Source organism: Trichomycterus rosablanca, chromosome 22 (genome assembly GCF_030014385.1).
Source record: "Trichomycterus rosablanca isolate fTriRos1 chromosome 22, fTriRos1.hap1, whole genome shotgun sequence".
NCBI lineage: Eukaryota > Metazoa > Chordata > Actinopteri > Siluriformes > Trichomycteridae > Trichomycterus > Trichomycterus rosablanca.
Window position 1 is genome coordinate 7,857,001 of NC_086009.1, and position 18,578 is coordinate 7,875,578.

General features: G+C 40.6%; 1 protein-coding gene across 11 annotated transcripts in view; it reads left to right on the forward strand.

Moving 5' to 3' along the window:
* The window catches only part of mapk8ip3 (mitogen-activated protein kinase 8 interacting protein 3), a 56,893-nt gene that overhangs the window by 12,673 nt on the left and 25,642 nt on the right, over window positions 1–18,578 (forward strand). For 5 of the 11 annotated variants that reach the window (XM_063018521.1, XM_063018525.1, XM_063018524.1 and 2 more), the window contains exons 3-10: window positions 395–465; window positions 1,419–1,507; window positions 3,247–3,270; window positions 4,902–5,046; window positions 7,372–7,594; window positions 8,027–8,129; window positions 10,122–10,240; window positions 17,912–17,969. In XM_063018521.1, coding sequence (XP_062874591.1) covers window positions 395–465; window positions 1,419–1,507; window positions 3,247–3,270; window positions 4,902–5,046; window positions 7,372–7,594; window positions 8,027–8,129; window positions 10,122–10,240; window positions 17,912–17,969 — 832 coding nt within the window. The remainder of the gene's footprint in view (window positions 1–394; window positions 466–1,418; window positions 1,508–3,246; window positions 3,271–4,901; window positions 5,047–7,371; window positions 7,595–8,026; window positions 8,130–10,121; window positions 10,241–17,911; window positions 17,970–18,578) is intronic. The other 6 variants (XM_063018527.1, XM_063018530.1, XM_063018531.1 and 3 more) reach the window with 3 other exon arrangements.

Below are 18,578 nucleotides of genomic sequence, written 5' to 3' on the forward strand. Positions count from 1 at the left end.
GAACTGTTCATCAAAACAAGTTAATTCTGTACTGCTACAAAACCGTTTTGTGCTCGCTGTACCATTGTTTTACTGTGGAGTTGGGCAGTGCCCACCATTGTGCAGTTGTCAGATTCACCGCTTTGTCGATCTGTTTTTACAGCTTTAATCTGATTAAACTTTGACCTAGTTTGGTGCTAATCTTTTCAAACGCCACCAATGAGGCGAATTGGTCATATGACTAGTCAGAAGTGAAGCACATACACGGCAGAGAGAAACTTATTTTAACTTACCTTTTAAACAGTTCTATTATATTGTGATTAAAGAATATGGCATGGTGACTGGTAAGATGTAAAACAGTGATACCAAAAAATCCCAGCTTTTATATGATGGTGGTTTGTTTTTTTGTGTGTAGTCACTCGTTTGGAAGAACGTGAGTCAGAAATGAAGAAGGAGTACAACGCTCTTCACCAGCGGCACACAGAGGTGAAATCATGACTGTTTTTCTTGCTGTTACAGACATACTTACCCATTCACTGACACACACACACAGATCCGGGCTTTGACTTGGCCATTCCAGAACTCTCCATTTCTTTCTTTTAAGCCATTCCTTGGTGGATTTACTGGAATGTTTTGGGTCGTTGTCATGTTGCAAGGTCCACCTCTGCTTCAGATTCAGTTTTTGGACAGATGGTCTTACATTTTCCTTAAGCAAGGGTTTCCTCCTTGCACACCTCCCATGAAAATCAAACATGTGCAGTCTCTTTCTGATGGTAGATGCATGTACCTTGACATCAACTGTGGCAAGAGCTACCTGTAGGTCCCGTGATGACACATCTTGCGGTCTGCTCTTGGGCTGAACTTGTTAGGATTGCCTGACCTGACCATGTTGGCAGTTGTTTTAAATGTTCACCTCTTGTAAATTATTTTCCGGACAGTGGAACGGCTGATTTCTAATTGTTTTGAGATCATTGTAAATCCCTTCCCAGACTCATATGCATCTACAACCTTCTTTCTGAAGGCCTAAGAGAGCTCTTTAGATCTCACCATGGTGATAACACTCACTTCAACAATCAAGAGCAAACCAAACTAATGTCTGAGGTTTGAATAAAACTCCAATCTCCTCTAACGATGGGCTAATCATTGCAGCTGATGTGGTGCACCTGATTCTAATTTTAGACATTTTAAGTAGTAATAAATGTGGGGGTGTCCTAACTTTTTCCTCACAATAAATGTCCATTTTTGTTCATTACATTTGACAGCTTGTGTTTAAAAGTAATTTTTAACATTTTTTTTGTTTAGTTATATAAGCTCCATCTCTCAGTACTGTTCAAATGAAGCTCAAATGTTCAAATATGTTTAAATATGTTCAAAAATGTTTTCATGGGGTGTCCTAACTTTTTCACATGACTGTATATCATGTTATGTTTCTTTTTCAGATGATTCAGACCTATGTTGAGCACATTGAACGAACCAAATTGCAACAAACAGGAAGCAACCAGTCAGATACCACCGGCAGTGGAAGAACGTGAGTGTGTGTGGACATCAGATCATTAACCTATTGCACATTTCTTTCCAAACCACATGATATTTGGGAGTTTATATATGAGAACTGGTGCCCATTTAGTAAAAAATGCACTAATGTTGAGCGTCAAGGCCCGGCTCATGATTTTTCACTTTACCCGAAGGTGTTCAGTGGGCTTGAGATCAGGAATCTGTGGAGGCCACACCAGACTTATCAAATTTAGTTTTGAATAACCACCACAGCAGATCATTCTGGTCCATACACCTGATCTGGCCAGATGCTACGCCAGATGCTCTTCCTGACACAACCTTTTTTATTTTTTATCTGGATGTGGTCGTAAAGCACTCTAGCCCCAGACACTACCGCTGAAATTTCAAAACTGTATTTATCAGTACTGTTCTGCTTAAGCTATTCTTTCTCATTTGTTTATACAGGAAGATTCACTCGAAAGCAGCCCTGAATATTCAAATTTTCTCCCCTAATCTAGTCGTATCCAATTACCATAATACCGATACAACCCTCCACTGCTGACTGAGGAGCTTCGCAACTGACACACACCCCCTCCGACACGTGTGCAGTACCAACTGCGTCTTTTCACCTGCACAAGGCGAGTTCATATGCGGATCAGCCTTGTGTACGGAGAGCCACACCCTGATCAGCATTATTCCTCAACTCTGCCAAGCGTCATCAATCAGCCACCAGAGGTCGTAATTGCACCAGTTATGAGGAACCCTGGTCCGGCACATTCCACCCTGTAGCCGCCCAGCCCAGCCAGATGGCAGAGCTGAGATTCGATACGATGTATACGAAATCCCAGCTCTGGTGTGCTAGCGTATTTTACTGCTGCGCCACCTGAGCAGCCCCAAATATTCTGGTGTAACTCCTGTTAGGATAAATACGCTAGTGATCTCTGGTTTCTGCCAGACACATTTCAACGTGGCGCTCCATGTTCCTGAACATGTTCAGTCCAGTTTCCCGACCATCTTCTGAATAACAGTCTTTGAGAGTATGTATGAATAACATATTTCTTCCTAAATTCATTTTGACATTGCTTAAACGAATTGGTGACCCAATAGGTTTGCATCATTAAGACACTGCTCAATACTGTACACCACCATCCTGATGAGAAGTCTGTCTGGCACCTACCTCATCGCTCCGACGCAGGGGCATCCTGGTGTGTTCGAATATTACAGAATATTTGCGGCCTCTTTCGAGTGAATCTCCCTGTATATTGATCAGTATTGAAATGCATGATGTGAGGCACCCAGATGGCGCAGCGGGATATTCCGCTAGCACTCCAGCGCCGAGATTCTGAACTCCTCGGTTCGAAACTCGGCGTCGCCACTGGTCGACTGGGCGCCATCTAGCGGGCATAATTGGCAGTGCCTACAGGGAGGGATGACCGGACTATGTGAGTGGGGTCTTCAAACACTGTGTAAGGATCCTGATTGGCGGATGGATAGAGGAGCTTGTGCAGAGTGCATGGGTGGAAAAGGGTTCCGTTAAGGGAACGAGGGTCGGAGGAGGCGTGAGCAGCAATATACCCACCTTGACTGCAAAAAATCGGGGATCCCCAGCAGTGGAAGACAAGTTGACTACACTAAATTGGGAGAAAATGGAAGAAAAATGCATGGTGTTATGTTGTGTGTAGGTACATGTACGTTTGTGTAGGTGTGTATATGTGCTAATCATCATCTCTCTCGCTCTGCCACTCTTTCTGTGTGCTGTGTTTGTTTTCTCAGTCATCGCAACACCTGGAGGAAAAGGTAAAATGCCCCACAACTTTTTCCTCTCTGAGAGTGTGACACACTCTGCTTTTAACCCCCCCCCCCGAACTAATTTAAGTCCTGTTAATGTATGGATAAATCCCTTTTTATCAATTCCATTCAATTCACCCTATATGAAGCCATCTAATGCAATAGTCCACCTCTTTGAGCTCTGAAGTTTGAATCTTAAGTGAGCAAACGATCTAGCCTGGTGTCTAACTGGCAGAGTTGGACGTGCCCGAGCAGTGCCTGCTGCTGCAGATGCCGGCTGGTCGATGCTCCTGCATGAGTGGTGGATAATTTACAAAGGGTATAGAGTGACTCTCCATACACAATATGGCTCTTTGTAAGAATTTGCCACTAGCAGGTAAAAAAAGTGTCCAATGACTACACATGTATCTAAGGAAGTACCAGAGGAATTGCAATCCGGAACTGGACATGATAATAAATAAATACATCAATCTTCTACCTCTTTCTCCTAAGTGTGTGTTTTTGTCTTCATGCTCCTGTGTCCATAGTAGGTTAATTCTTGCTTCTGTCTGTTCTTAAGGAATACTTTCCTTTTAACATTTTTACCTATTGTCTATGTTCTGCATCAGTAATGTGTGTCATTATCACTTGCAATCATTTTGACATGTTTCACTGTACTGAAACATGAACCTGGACCATGGAACCATGGTTTATAATGTTTTGGCAAGCTTGTAACCCGTTAAATATACACCAATCAGCCATAACATTATGACCACCTCCTTGTTTCTACACTCACTGTCCATTTTATCAACTCCACTAACCATATAGAAGCACTACAGTGACAATGACATGGTGGTGGTATGATAGTGTGTGTTGTGCTGGTATGAGTGGATAAGACACAGCAGCGCTGATGGAGTTTTTAAACACCTCACTGTCACTGCTAGACTGAGAATAGTCCACCAACCAAAAACATCCAGCCAACAGCGCCCCGTGGGCAGCGTCCTGTGACCACCGATGAAGGTCTAGAAGATGACCAACTCAAACAGCAGCAATAGATGAGCGATCGTCTCTGACTTTACATCTACAAGGTGGACCAACTAGGTAGGAGTGTCGAATAGAGTGGACAGTGTCTAATCCACTCGTACCAGCACAACACACACTAACACACCACCACCTTGTCATTGTAACTGCAGTGCTGAGAATGATCCACCACCTAAATAATACCTACTCTGTAGTGGTCCTGTGGGGGTCCTGACCATTGAAGAAGAGCATGAAAGGGAGCTAACAAAGCATGCAGAGAAACAGATGGACTACGGTCAGTAATTGTAGAACTTGAAGTGCTTCTATGTGGTAAGTGGAGCTGATTAAATGGACAGTGAGTGTAGAAACAAAGAGGTTGTTTTAATGTTATGGCTGTTCGGTGTATAACAGAAGAGTTTACAAAAAAGTTATGACTAAACTGCTAACTTAACCATAATTATGGACCCTTTTCCCCTTTATTTTTCTCAGTACAAGAAAGGTAAGTGGTTAGTGTTCTCCTTTTATTAATTCTGTGTTTGTTTATGCCAGACTTTATGCCTGTCAGTTTTCTCTCTCTCTCTCTTGACCTTTCCATATTTTGATCTTCTGTTTGCTCTGTTTATCTCCCTCTTTGTCCTTAGTAAAGCGGAACGACCCCCATCACTGAGCCTCTATTCCACCGGAGATGCTATGGTACGTGGGGGTCACGGGGGGGTTAGAACGACATCGACAGACGCCTGGCATGCCAGCGATCTTGGTCGAGCCGTCTACGCCCCTGGCTTTCAGGTGCGACAGATAGACCGCGCCCCTGTGCCGCGGCTGCACGAGGAGTCATCACGATGACATTGACGTTGTGTCAGCCCTACTCCCTCACATCTGCTCGTGTCACCGGAAAACACTATGTTTTTAAAATGGAAAACGATTTGGCCATTGTGATTTATATTTGACGTATCAGACACCAGCAGGCCTGCAGGGGTACATGGTGTTTATTTTGTGCCGTTAGCTTCGAGCTTAATGAAATTGGTTGTGCACTTTCGCTTTTTTTACTGTATGTGGTGACTTTTGTTCTCTTGTTTCTGCTTCTGGCTTGCTAAAACACGTATGGAGGTGTTTAAATACACAAGGACAGGCAGAAAATACAAATTCACATCTATAAACATGCAAAATACTTAATAGCAGTCTAGCAATCACGTTCATCTTATTCTCCGTTTGTTGCACTTGCCAACCAATTTTTAGCAAGCTTGCTAACTGTAAAAGCACAAAAGTAAATAACAGATTTCCCATCAAATTCAAACTATAGCTACACATTTTTTTTATGGTGAGGGCCCTGCGATGGAGGCACCAGCGTGTAACCCAGGGTCTCTCTCTCATAACTAATGCAATTACGACCTCTGCTGGCTGATTGATGGCGCCTGCACAGAGATGAGAAAAGAGTGCTGTCAGGGTGTGTCTCTCCGTACACAGTGCTGAGCTGCACTGCACTCGTCAAAGTGTAGGTGATAAGATGCATGCCCAAGTGTCGGAGGGGGCGTGGGTTAGCTTCGTTCTCCTCAATCAGAGCGGGGATCGGCATTGGTGGAGAGGAAGCATGATGCAATCGGGCAATTGGACGCGCTAAAAAGGGAGAAAAAGGGGAGAAAATGCATAAATAAAATATAAAAATGGGAAAATAATAACTGAACTGATTAAACTTAAGAAATACAATATAAAACCAAACCAAAATAGCAGCCATTAAAGGGACAGGGGACTGTACCACAGCAGCAGAAACACTGCATTCTATGCGAATACCAGCAAACACAAAAAACAAAGTGAAGGTGCCCAGGTGGTGCAGCTGGATATTCCACTAAGACACCATCACCGAGATTCTGAACACCCTGGTCTGCTACCGGTCAGCTAGCCGCCATCTAGCGGGCACAATTGGCAGTGCCTGCAGCAGACAAAATTGGCCACCGATGGGTGCTGGGTGGGTAAGGACCCTGGTTACGAGGACCAAGGTGCCTGTTTATAAGTGGAAAAGCCTCATGTGCGAAATCCACCAAAGCACAAGCAAAAAAAGAAGGGATCGAGGACTGTGCATGCGTCCGAAGGGGCGTGGAGCAGGCAAATATGCCTTGCTCAAATGCAATCAAGATGCCCAGCAGCGGAAGACTAATTGGCTATGCTAAATCGGGAGAAAAAGTGCATGCATGGTAAAATGCATAAATAAATAGAACAAAAACACCCAAAGTGAGGCAGGATTTGAACCTAGTTCTCTGGGACCTTGTTGTTGACAGCCACATTATTTTTTATTTAATTTAATTATTTTTTTTAATGCCCTTTCTCCACTCAATTTTTGTCTTCCGCTGCTGAGAGATACCAGATTGCATCCAAGGAGAGCACGTCACTGTACACGCCTCTTCCGACACGTGTACCGCCCTCCTCTTCTCGCCCCTGCATTCTGCACAGGCGTCTCTTCCGCCAATCAGGGTCCTTACACAGCATATGAAGACCCACCCACACATAGTCCGGTCCCCACCCTGCAGATCCGGTGGCCAATTAGTATCTGCTGCAGGCCCAGCCGCCCAGTGGCAACACCGAGTTTCGAACAGAGGAGTGTGCTAGATAGAGGGTGCCGCCATGTTATATTGGTTTATGTCCTGTGATGAACTGGCGACATGTCCAGGGTGTTTCCTACCTCGCCTGGTGAATTGTACTTACTGCTACCCTTCATAGGACAAAAGGGATAAAACAGACAATAAATAAATGAATTAATATTCAATAATAACATTTAATAATAAAAAAAATGGATAGTGTTTAATATATATTAGATCCCCGACATATTCCAAAAGGGGTCCAGAGTAAACCTATGACCACTACCTAAGAATACTACTTTCTTTAGTGTATTTAGAAAAGGAACAGAATGGAAAACTCCATACTTCCTTTTTGTCTATGTGACTTTGAGCAATGTAAGCTGCTAATGTGTTGCTATGATGTTGCCTTGATGGTCAAAGACTGTATTTTTGATGTCAACTATGTCTGTTTGGTCACCTGATGCCTATTCTAAGCTTTGTTACATAATAAGATAGTGGATAGTGGATATTAAACTATGTCTGATGTGTTTTTTCAATTAAGGAGGATGGCTCAGAGTCAGACTCGGTCGTGGCCACGCCCAGCAGCACAGGGAGCAAATCGAACACCCCCACCTCATCTGTTCCCTCAGCGACAGTCACCCCTCTCAACGAGGTTCCCCCCGGGGAGTACAACATGTGCCGGGGACGAAGCCGCAAAAATGCTAAGAGGCTCAGCCGGAATATGGAGGTGCAGGTGTCCCAGGAGACCAGGAACGTCAGCATTGGTGAGAAAGTGGGACATGAGAATCTAGGAACGTTCAAGCAGTAATCCACGTCTTCCTGTTTCACTGCAGTATATATGTGCGGTGACACAGAGGTCAAATTTCAAGACAATACACAATTTTAATTAGGGAAAAGTATACTGACCCTTATAAGTATAAGGCAATGGCTTTAAAACAGCTACTGGACTGAAAATGCCCTTATATACAGTCAGTGCAATCGTTCCAATAGTTCCAAACAAATTAAATACACTAAGTTTTGCTTCTAACACTCGGAAATCGACTGTTGTGGCAGCACTGGTCACATACTGAATTTTATAAGCAAGTGTTTGCTATTGTTTTGAATAATGCAAATGTGCTCATGAAAATAAGGTCACATGATCTGTGATAACCCCTTTGTGTGTGTGTGTGTGTGTGTGTGTGTGTGTGTGTGTGTAGGTATGGGAAGCAGTGATGAATGGCCAGAGTTTCAGGAGATCATAGATTCTACACCAGAGTTAGACATGTGCATGGATCCTCGCATCTATGGAGGAGGGAACAGGTGTATAAGCTTTCCAGTGAATATGCATTTCATTTCCATCCACCACTTTATCTTGGTCATGGTCATGGCAGGTCTAGTTTACTGAGAAACACTGCACGCAGGGCAGGGATACCCTGGACAAGGCACCAGTCCATAGCAAGGCTTCGGTTGACACATAGCCAGTCATGTCTGTGTACATACCTGGCTGGCTGATAGCACAGTTGAGATCTGAACCTGGATCTCAGCAGTTGTGGGATAGAATAAGAGATTGCTGATGCGCCTGATATTAATTATGTTTGTTTTAAGTTTGGCTACAGTACATAAATGATGTGTGTATATACAGTAGTTTATAATTCAGGTTTTTTTTTTAACAACACCCAATTGTCATAGCTTGTAATTCATTCACTCACATATCCACTCTAGAAGAATGACATTTTGCATTAAGGGTAGGTTTTGGTACCGTAATATTGTGTTGTGTTTGTACCCAGACCAGTCAGACCAGTACTTGCATCAATGACGATGAGTATCCATGAAAAGAAGAGGAAGCTAGTAGCCTACAAATGTGAGGTCGGAGTTTGTTATGTCAACAATTGGGATATTCCGCTTGCACACCAGCACCGAGTTTCTAAACTCCTGGGTTTGAAACTCGGTGTTACCACCGGTCGGCTGGGTGCCATCTGGTGGGCATAATTGGCAGTGCCTGCAGCAGATACTAATTGGCCGCCTGCAGGGTGGGGGCCGGATTATGTGTGGGTGGGTGGGTCTTCATATGCTGTGTAAGGACCCTGATTGGCGGAAGAGACGCCTGTGCAGAATGCAGGGGCGAGAAGAGGAGTGCTGTAATTGTGTCGGAAGAGGCGTGTACAGCGACGTGCTCTCCTTGCATGCAATCTGGTATCTCAGCAGCGGAAGACAAATTTGAGTGCGCTAAATCAAGAGGAAAATCGGGAGGAAAATGCATTTTTTTTAAAATGGTCGCGTAAGGTTTCTAGTATAGTAAAGTCATAGCAAGAAGTTGGCTATAACTAGCTATAAAAAATGAGGCATCGGCACACTCCCCAAATCCATGAAATTTAAATGAATAAACCAATAAATCAAATGTTAGTTAGTTAACTTTAATAACTGCCTTTTTAAATGCAGTTCCACCAATTTTTCTCCCAATCTAGTCACATCTATTAGATTGGCACCCTGTCCATAGTGTTCCTGGCTTGCGCCTAGTGTTTCCTTGTAAAACAGAACCTGCCGTGACCCTAACCAGGATAGAACAGTTGATAAAAATAAAAAAATGAATAAATAAGTCCAGAGGAATTAAATTAAACTAGTAATGGCAATTTTTTAGAAAGAAATTCAAACGTAAACATGTGGGCTGGTTTAACTGGGGGTGGTTCACTCAAAGACTTTTTTGAGTTGTTAGTGTAATTATTTAACCACAGTATTGGTTGTACAGCAGAAGGTACAAAAACTGATTACCAAAACTAAAGGAATTTTGGACTTGTAAAGACAGTGAGCCTACACTGTTAAAGCACGACCAATGGGATGAACTTTGAATACAAAAATCTGCAATGCATACTGCTCGAGGTCCAGCAGGTCCACAACAAATAACTCTAGTCTATCTGTTACTATGGTTAATTCATCAGCCTATTCTGACCACTACTGAAAAGGAGGCACCATGGGGCCACCACTGACCTAGTCTTGCATGGCCGCCATTCATTTAATGAGTTCTGGCGTCTGGGAAAAGCCATTGGTCGTGGCTGTAAATAGCATCGAAATGGAGTGTAGGCACGTCCACAGTTTTTAAAAATAAATTGCATGCAAAATAACTCAAACCTAATAAAACAAGCCAAGTCTTGAGCAAGTGTACACTTTACTAATGCTGTTGTGTTGGATACACTCTACCACACTAACACACACTACCATGTCAGTGTCACCAATCAGCTGAGAATGATCCACCACCCAAATTTGGTCAATATCAGGGTCATTCAAACAATTCCTTACTGTTGTTATTTGTTTTAGTCCGTCTCAGGGCATAGTGAATGAGGCATTTGGTATCAACACAGACTCGCTCTACCACGAGATCAAAGATGCCAAGTCTGACATCATTGGTGATGTTGACGCTGGGGCAGAGCTGCTCGGTAAGCTCACGTTGCTTCTTATTAACGAAACGTTACTATTAATTAATATCGACATAAATTCAGGTGATTTGTTTATGACCTGTATTTATGATCTTTTATAACTTTTGTTCTGTAATGTAGCATGAACCATCAGGTGATACTGTATGTCGCAGCCCCTGTTTGCATTTTAAACAGCTTGATTTTTGGTTTGGTATCCACACTGCTGATATATCTGCGCCCCATATCTTGCATGTATGATGCATGAAGCGTCTTAAGTGTCATAAAAAAGGAAATCATTTATTTGGCTTAGCTTGGGTGATGCTTTGTTGTTGCTCTATTGTAATTATTTTTAAAATTTAAATAAGTTAAGATATTTCATAAATATTACAATTCAGTTTGGTAAAAATGTTTGAGCATCACTTGCCAAAATAAATATTTTGTTGTTTTAAAGTGACAAGAAATAAACACAACCTTTGCAGCAAACTATTTTAAAGTTATTGGTAATATTAACATTAAAGAACACCACTCTATGCTTCTCTGTGGTAGCACATTAGACCATTGCACCAACCGAGCATCCTATTCGAAAAAAGTCTTTGTATTCTTGTGGGTGCAAAAGATTGGAGACCCTACTGATTTACTACTCAGATCCACCCATTTATAGCTACACCTACTGATATTATAGGTTGTAAATGCTTTTTGTAGCCAAGCTAGAAGTGTTTTATTTTGGTTTTTATTTTTCCAGTTTGTTCATGCAGGGTGCTTCTGGTCCTGTGCTATTTTTGCATGCATGGGTTGTCTTTTTAAAAATCTATTAAAGATTTTCAGTAATATTTATGTATAAGTCGGGGGACTGTGAGGGCCGTCCAAAAGCTCCAGTTTGTATTTTTTAATGAGTTCATTGTGGATTTTGAAATATTGTATTGTATCATTGTTCTGTTATAGAGGCAAGCTTTTTTAGCTTGTCACGTTTGCTTCCAGAACTTCTTGATATTTAGACAAATCAATTTTCTGTCAACACATCCATGGTTCTGTACCACAGGCTGCCACACATAATACACATAATCCCATAATTATAATAGAAGCACCTTTTTTGGATAACAATTTTAGCAAATGCTGCTTCTTTGTATTTCCAAACATACGAGTGATCTTCAAAAAGTTTCCACACTTTTATATTTTGGTTGGAGTAGTGATTGGTTGTGTCTGAGAGACTGAGAGAGAGCTTATAGCATCTGATTTCCACCTTTTTGTACTCTCAAAGAAGCTTTAAGGGGAAGAAGATTTTCATGTGATGATGATGTGAAAGTAGAGGTGCATCAGTGGCTACGCCGTGCTCAACCAAAAACACTTTTTGCTGATGGCATTATGAAGTTGGTACGAGGCCGCTCAGGTGGCGAAGCGGTAAAAACACACGCTGCAACCGGAGCTGGATCTCGAGTACGTCGTACTGAATATCAGCTCTGCCTTACCGGCCGAGGCTGAGCGGCTGTATGAACAACGATTGGCCTGTTGTTCAGATGGGCGGGACTAAGGTCGGAAGTGGGTCTCTCTCAGTCACGACCTCTGCTGGCTGATTAGAGGCGCCTACACGGAGATGAGGAAGGAGTGCTTCTAGGGTGTGTCTCTCCTCACGCAACGCTAGGTGGCGCAACACTCGACAATGTGTGGGTGGCAAGATGCATACGGCTTGCTGCTCATGTGTCGGAGGGGATGTGGGTTAGCTTCGATCTCCTCGGTCAGGGCAGGGATCGGCAGAGGCAGAGAGGATGCGTGATGCAAATTGGGCAATTGGACGCGCTAAAGGGGGAGAAAAAAGGGAGAAAATGCATTAAAAAATAAGTTGGTACGACACCGGTAATAATGCATCGAAAGGTGACTATATAAAAAAGTGATGTAATTTGTGTTTGAAATTCTTAAAAAATAGAGTTTAAAAAGTGCAGAAACTTTTTGAAGAACCCTCATATATTTTGTGATTGTGACCAAATAGTTCCATGTTTACTTTATCTGTCCAGATTACTTGTTTCCAAAAGTGCTTAAACTTTTCCCATGCCACACTTACTGTTCATTAAGTATTATTATTTTTATTATTATTATTTTACAGTTTTGTATTTTACGGTCACCATTGGCTGTTGCCATTTGCAGATATAAATTTGCTAAGTAGTTTAATGCAGAGGTTGTGTTTACTTCTTTTAATACTGTATGAAACTGTATGTAAACCTACAGCTGCTTTTACATTCAGACAGGACTGAAATCAGAGATTCTCGGCTAACAATATCATCTAAAAACAGTCCTGTCTGAAATTGGCTATACACTGGGGCGTTTCCATTTGAGTTTATTTACTGTGAAGGCAGAACTTCATCTCATTTGTTTATCTCAGTGTCAAGGTGGCGCTTTTATTTGATTGGCTGTCTCACTCACTGATCCTTGACCCCTCTCTGTGCTTCCTTCCTGTGTTGCTTCTTCTGGCCATGACCATAGGAGAGTTCTCAGGTGTGTATTTCATCACTGATTGGTTGTTTTTTTTCATTTCTTTTTTAATTTTATTCTCTTTTACATCCACACACTGTCATAGTACATATAAAGTGCTCCTAACTAAATTACATTAGATTACACTAGATTACATAAGATATCCAGTGGGGTGATTTATCACCTGTTAAACACACACTTAACAAAACAGTGTAATAAAATATTCAATGTATACAGATTTCTTCCTTCCATTATAGTGCAATCCAGAACTATACACTGATCAGCCATAACATTAAAATCTCCTTGTTTCTACACTCACTGTCCATTTTATCAGCTCCACTTACCATATAGAAGCACTTTGTAGTTCTACAATTACTGTCTGTAGTCAATCTGTTTCTCTACATACTTTTTTAGCCTGCTTTCGTCCTGTTCTTAAATGGTCAGGTCCCCCACAGGACCACCACAGAGCAGCACTGGTGTGTTAGTGTGTGTTGTGCTGGTATGAGTGGATCAGACACAGCAGCGCTGCTGGAGTTTTTAAATACCGTGTCCACTTACTGTCCACTCTATTAGACCCTCCTACCTAGTTGGTCCACCTTGTAGATGTAAAGTCAGAGACGGTCGCTCATCTATTGCTGCTGTTTGAGTTGGTCATCTTCTAGACCTTCATCAAAGGTCACAGGACGCTGCCGACGAGGCGCTGTTGGCTGGATGTTTTAGGATGGTGGACTGTTCTCAGTCCAGCGGTGACAGTGAGGTGTTTAAAAACTCCAGCAGCACTGCTGTGTCTTATCCACTCATACCAGCACAACACACACTAACAGTGCTGAGAATGATCCACCACCTAAATAATACCTGCTCTGTAGTGGTCCTGGGAGAGTCCTGACCATTGAAGAACAGCATGAAAGGGGGCTAACAAAGCATGCAGAGAAACAGATGGACTACAGTCAGTAATTGTAGAACCACAAAGTGCTTCTATATGGTATGTGGAGCTGATAAAATGGACAATGAGTGTGGAAACAAGGAGGTGGTTTAAATGTTATGGCTGATCAGTGTATACTAACACATGCTTACCAGTTTCTCTTTTTTCTTTCTTATATTCTTTTACTTCTTTTTTGATGTGTTAAATTTTCTCTTTCTTTTGATTACTTTCTTATTCTTAAATCTTTTTTATCTCTGTTCTCATAATCCTGCTCTTCTGCACTGTTTTTCATTGCTCTCTCAGTGCGGGATGATTTCTTTGGTAAGGCTCTGTCCCTCAAGATTCCTCCGTGTGTATGTTTTTTTCTGTGGTCCACATATTCTTTTTCCTGACTAATCTGTGACTTCCTGCAGTGCTTCTGCTATGGCTTTTTTTGTTAGCCCAGGCTGCTTGGTGCTGTGCTTCTGAATGGCCAGCTTTGTATTATATTTTATGTCAATACTAAAGTCAATTTATTTTTTAACCCTTTGAGGATGAATTAATCACTGCCAATAACACGTGGCATTACAATAGTATAGTGATTATTTCATAAAAAGTGGATTAATTCTGTACCATATGTAAAATATTGGAGACAAAAATCATTTTATGACTCTACAAAGAACTTTCTAAGGACCTCAAGGGGTTAACTGATATAAACATACATTCCTTTAATTATTTTTTGTATATATACAGTCCCCAGCACAGTTATTGGAAACCCTGATGAGGATGAGTAAAAGTGGTTGACTAAGCTTAATTTTACACTGAAAAATTAAGGTACATTTATTCAGATAATAATATGTCAGTAATTTATCTTGTGAATTATTTTTCACAAAACTGCATGTACCATGTGTCACCCCTAGAAAAAAATCTTAAAAAGTAAACTAAAGCATTTTCTCCATGTCCATATTACTTTTTTTTTTTAAAGCTGTTTAGTGTGTATTTACTTTCAAACAGTAATCCATGACTTCATATAATCCATAACTTCCAAAGGCCCTGGTAAATTATATGGAATCGTGGACTCAATGAAATACAGTGGACCCTTGACTTACGAATTTATTTGGTTCCGAAGGGCTGTTCTTAAGTCAAAATGTTCGTTAGTTAAACCTATTTTTCCCATAAGAAATAATGTAAACAGAGTTAATCTGTGCCAGACCTTCCAACCCCCCCCCCCCCCCCCCCCCCCCTTACCTAACCTTTCTGTCTTAAATGGTATTTTTTGTTATAAATACAAGTATATTTGATCTTAAATCCTAAATTATAGAATAGACATTCCTGTAATAAACAATAATGAACAACACACAGTAGTACTGTACTGTACATAAACACACATCACATTTCAGTACAGTACGTGTGCTGTACCATACACTATAATACATTGTATCTACCAGAAACAACAATAACTCTCATATTTCTCTATTATTTCCTTCTTTATTTCAATAGTGTTGTATTTTGTAGGTGTAATTTCACGAAAGAATAACTTCCTTCTTCTCTCTTGCTCAATGTCCCCTCTGTCTGATACACAGTGACAACTACTGCAAAAAAACTTTCTCTGCACATTCTCTGGGGACATTTTAATATAGAATTTTACAAAATATAAAGAAAACACCGGAATATATGTATATATATATATATATATATATATATAGAGAGAGAGAGAGAGAGAGAGAGAGAGAGAGAGAGAGACGGTTGGAGTCAACTTGTTCGTGATGTCACGTGTTTCGCGAATTTCGGTTCGTAATCTGAAATTTGTTCGTACGTTAAGTTCAAAAAGATCGTTCGTAACCCAGAATGTTCGTATGGTAAACTGTTCGTAACTCAAGGGTCTACTGTACTAGGCCATTTTAATTAAAATCTGTCAATCCTGATCATACAGTGATCCAAAACATATGTCCAAATAAACTCTAAAATGGTTTAGTAAGTTTAAAAACAAGATTCTGCTATGGTTTCTTGATCTAAGCCTCATAGAAAACCTGGGGTGTGAGCTAAAAAGAAGTGTGCACAACAGAGGACTCTGGACCACCTTTATAAGATGTTATAGTAGTACCCGCTGTTTTATTTTAGGTGAGGTTGTACACTTAAAGTATTAAATGCAGGGGTGCCAATAATTGTGTAACATGATGTTTTGCTGAAAATAATTATTTGTAAATTTTTTCTTAAGATTCTTATTTTAGTTTAATTTTTTTTTCAGTGTGAGATTAAGCTAATTTACGACAGCGATGAATTGGGGTATGGACTGTATATGTATACACACACTTGTTTCAGTGTTTGACTTTATATAATTTACTATAATAATGTAATAATATTATAAAAAAAAAAAAAGCTTTTTTAAGTTTTACTTAACACTAAACCAGCCTACAGATAATGTCAAAAGTTTACATACACAAGCAAATGTATGTCTTGGCAGTTCTGGGATTTCAATCATTCATGCAACTGTTTTATCTCTGTGACTGAAACACAACAGTACTTGAATATGTTTATGTTTATAATAAAATGAAAAATAGAAAGTGATCCACCAATTTGTAAAAGCCAGGAGGGTTCTCAGCAACTTTAGGTTATCATCTGTATTAACTATTGTCAGTATGTACAAAATACATGGAACAATGTCAGGAAAACAAGATAATATGTTAAAATATGTCAGCTGTAATAAAAGAACCATAAGGCATAGGACAGGTGTCATAAAGATAAAGCCACAATGACCAAAAGGATGTTTGAAGCAGAAAATTGTAGTTTGTTGGACTAGTAGTCAGATGCTACTGTTGGGTCTCTTAAGAAGGCCCTTAACCCTCAATTGCTTGCATTCAGCCACAATTTCCAAAGTAACTTTGGAAAAGAAAATGTCTGCTAAATGCCATAAACATAAATAAAAATAAACATGACTAAGATGAAGAATTACATAATGTGGATGGAACAATAAAGAATAAATGTTATCTTAATGTTTTTAGTATCAAACCATCATAGTCAGCTCAAACCATTGTGATTAAATAAGACTAAAGCTTTTGGATTCCCTTGCTATATTTGTACTGTACTGACAAAATAGGTCTGTGCCAAAAAAAAAAGGGTAAACTCAATCAATTTTGTAAGTAGAGTGTCAAAGATTTAACCACAATTGTGCCCGAATCTTGTTAATATCGGTCAAATGCAGTTGATTGAGGTAAAAAGAAATGAGTAACCAAATGTTACCAAAGACTTGGCGTGCTGAATGCATATTTTTGACCCATTAGATTTCGTCATAATAAAAAAGCAAACAAAAAACACAGTAAACATATAGTATTCTATTGTATAATTAAGTTTAAATAGGTTTTTGGACAAAGAGATTTTCCATACAGAGAAAAATGACTTTTGATGAGTTGAACCCCAAGACTGCCATGTCTCATTTAAGTGTATGTAAACTTTTGACATCAGTTGTATATCCCATCAATAGAATTAATTTTCTCCTGTTATACATGCCAGTAAACGCATGCTCTGGTGGTGCATCAATCTGACACGCTAGCCCACCACTGCTGAGATCTTGAGCTCAGGGTTGCCAGATTACAGTGGTCTGCCCAGGGGCCCAGACTATCCTTAATCCGTCCTTGAGCCTATGCCGTCTAACATATGAATCACTGTATTGATGGGTGTGGCAACGGTGTCTTTTGTACTGGAAAGAATAACCTGTCAATCAAACGGGTTGGACGTGGTGGGAAAAGGTAGGCCTATTTATATTCCAGCTGCTTTAGAAAGCAATAGTTTTTTATTTATAGTTTAAGCCACCAAAATGATTACAAACCAGCCCAAATTTTGTCCACCCGTCAAAGCATGTTTTTTCCCGCCAATTTCCATCAAAATCCACCCACTTTGGCGGAAAACCGCCCCAATCTGGCAACACTGCTTGAGCTCTCAAGCCAATGGGGCTACACAGACATGAGTGGCTGTGTCTGAGGGTGGGAGGGCTGAATGGATTCCTCATTGCAGCAGCAATTGCAGCTGGTCGATGCCGCCTGCACTGAGATTTTGAATGACTAATTTCTATTATTATGAATCATATCATTTAGCAGAATAGAAGAGGTTGGGGCATGTGTTACATACGGCCCTCCTTGGTAATTGGACGCAACCAGATTGGGAGAAAATACATATATAAAATACAAAATAAATACAAACATACCAGAGTCATACTGTCCTATGGTTAATTGGAGAAATTGATTAGAAAAACACCCTTTATAAAAGCTAATATGAAGCTGTTTCAGCTGTCATTGAAGTCTGTACCAGTGGTGACCATTTGTATCTCGCAGGGATGGGAAAAGAGGTGGAGAATCTACTCACAGAGAACAAACAGCTCCTGGAGACCAAGTAAGAATTCACAACACTTTGTAAATGTCTTATGTGCATCTACATTTATCTATCTCTTCTGTAATGAAATATTAATGAAAAATGTTGCAGAAAGATTCCACTTCACACAGTTGGCTGATGCTATCTGCTTATTTTAATCTGTTGAGGTAGCAGTTTTAGATTTTGCAGCAGTGCAAATTCTGTACCTTGGGCGATGCCAACTGTCAGGATGGCATGCTGCTACAGTTTCGGTTTAATTAGATACAACCACAACTCGGATTGCTGCTGACATTCCAAAGCTCATCCACTGCTGTATAAATCAATGCTTTATCAAACCTACAGTCAGCCCATTTAATAGATTGGTCAAAAAGACACGTGTCACAACCTTTTACCAAGGCTTTTATTTTAAAATGTCATTTTCATCAACCGCTTTATCCTGTTTAGGGTTGTTGTGTTTCTGGTTCCTTGGGAAACACTGGGTGCAAGGAATACTGGACAGGTATACAGGGCACCAATCCTCAGACATAGCAAATCATGTCTTTGTAGACTATGGCTGTCAGTAGATTTTTTTTTCACCAATCTCATACCCCATAGCACCTTAGCAGACCTTTGGCAAACACCATACTGATG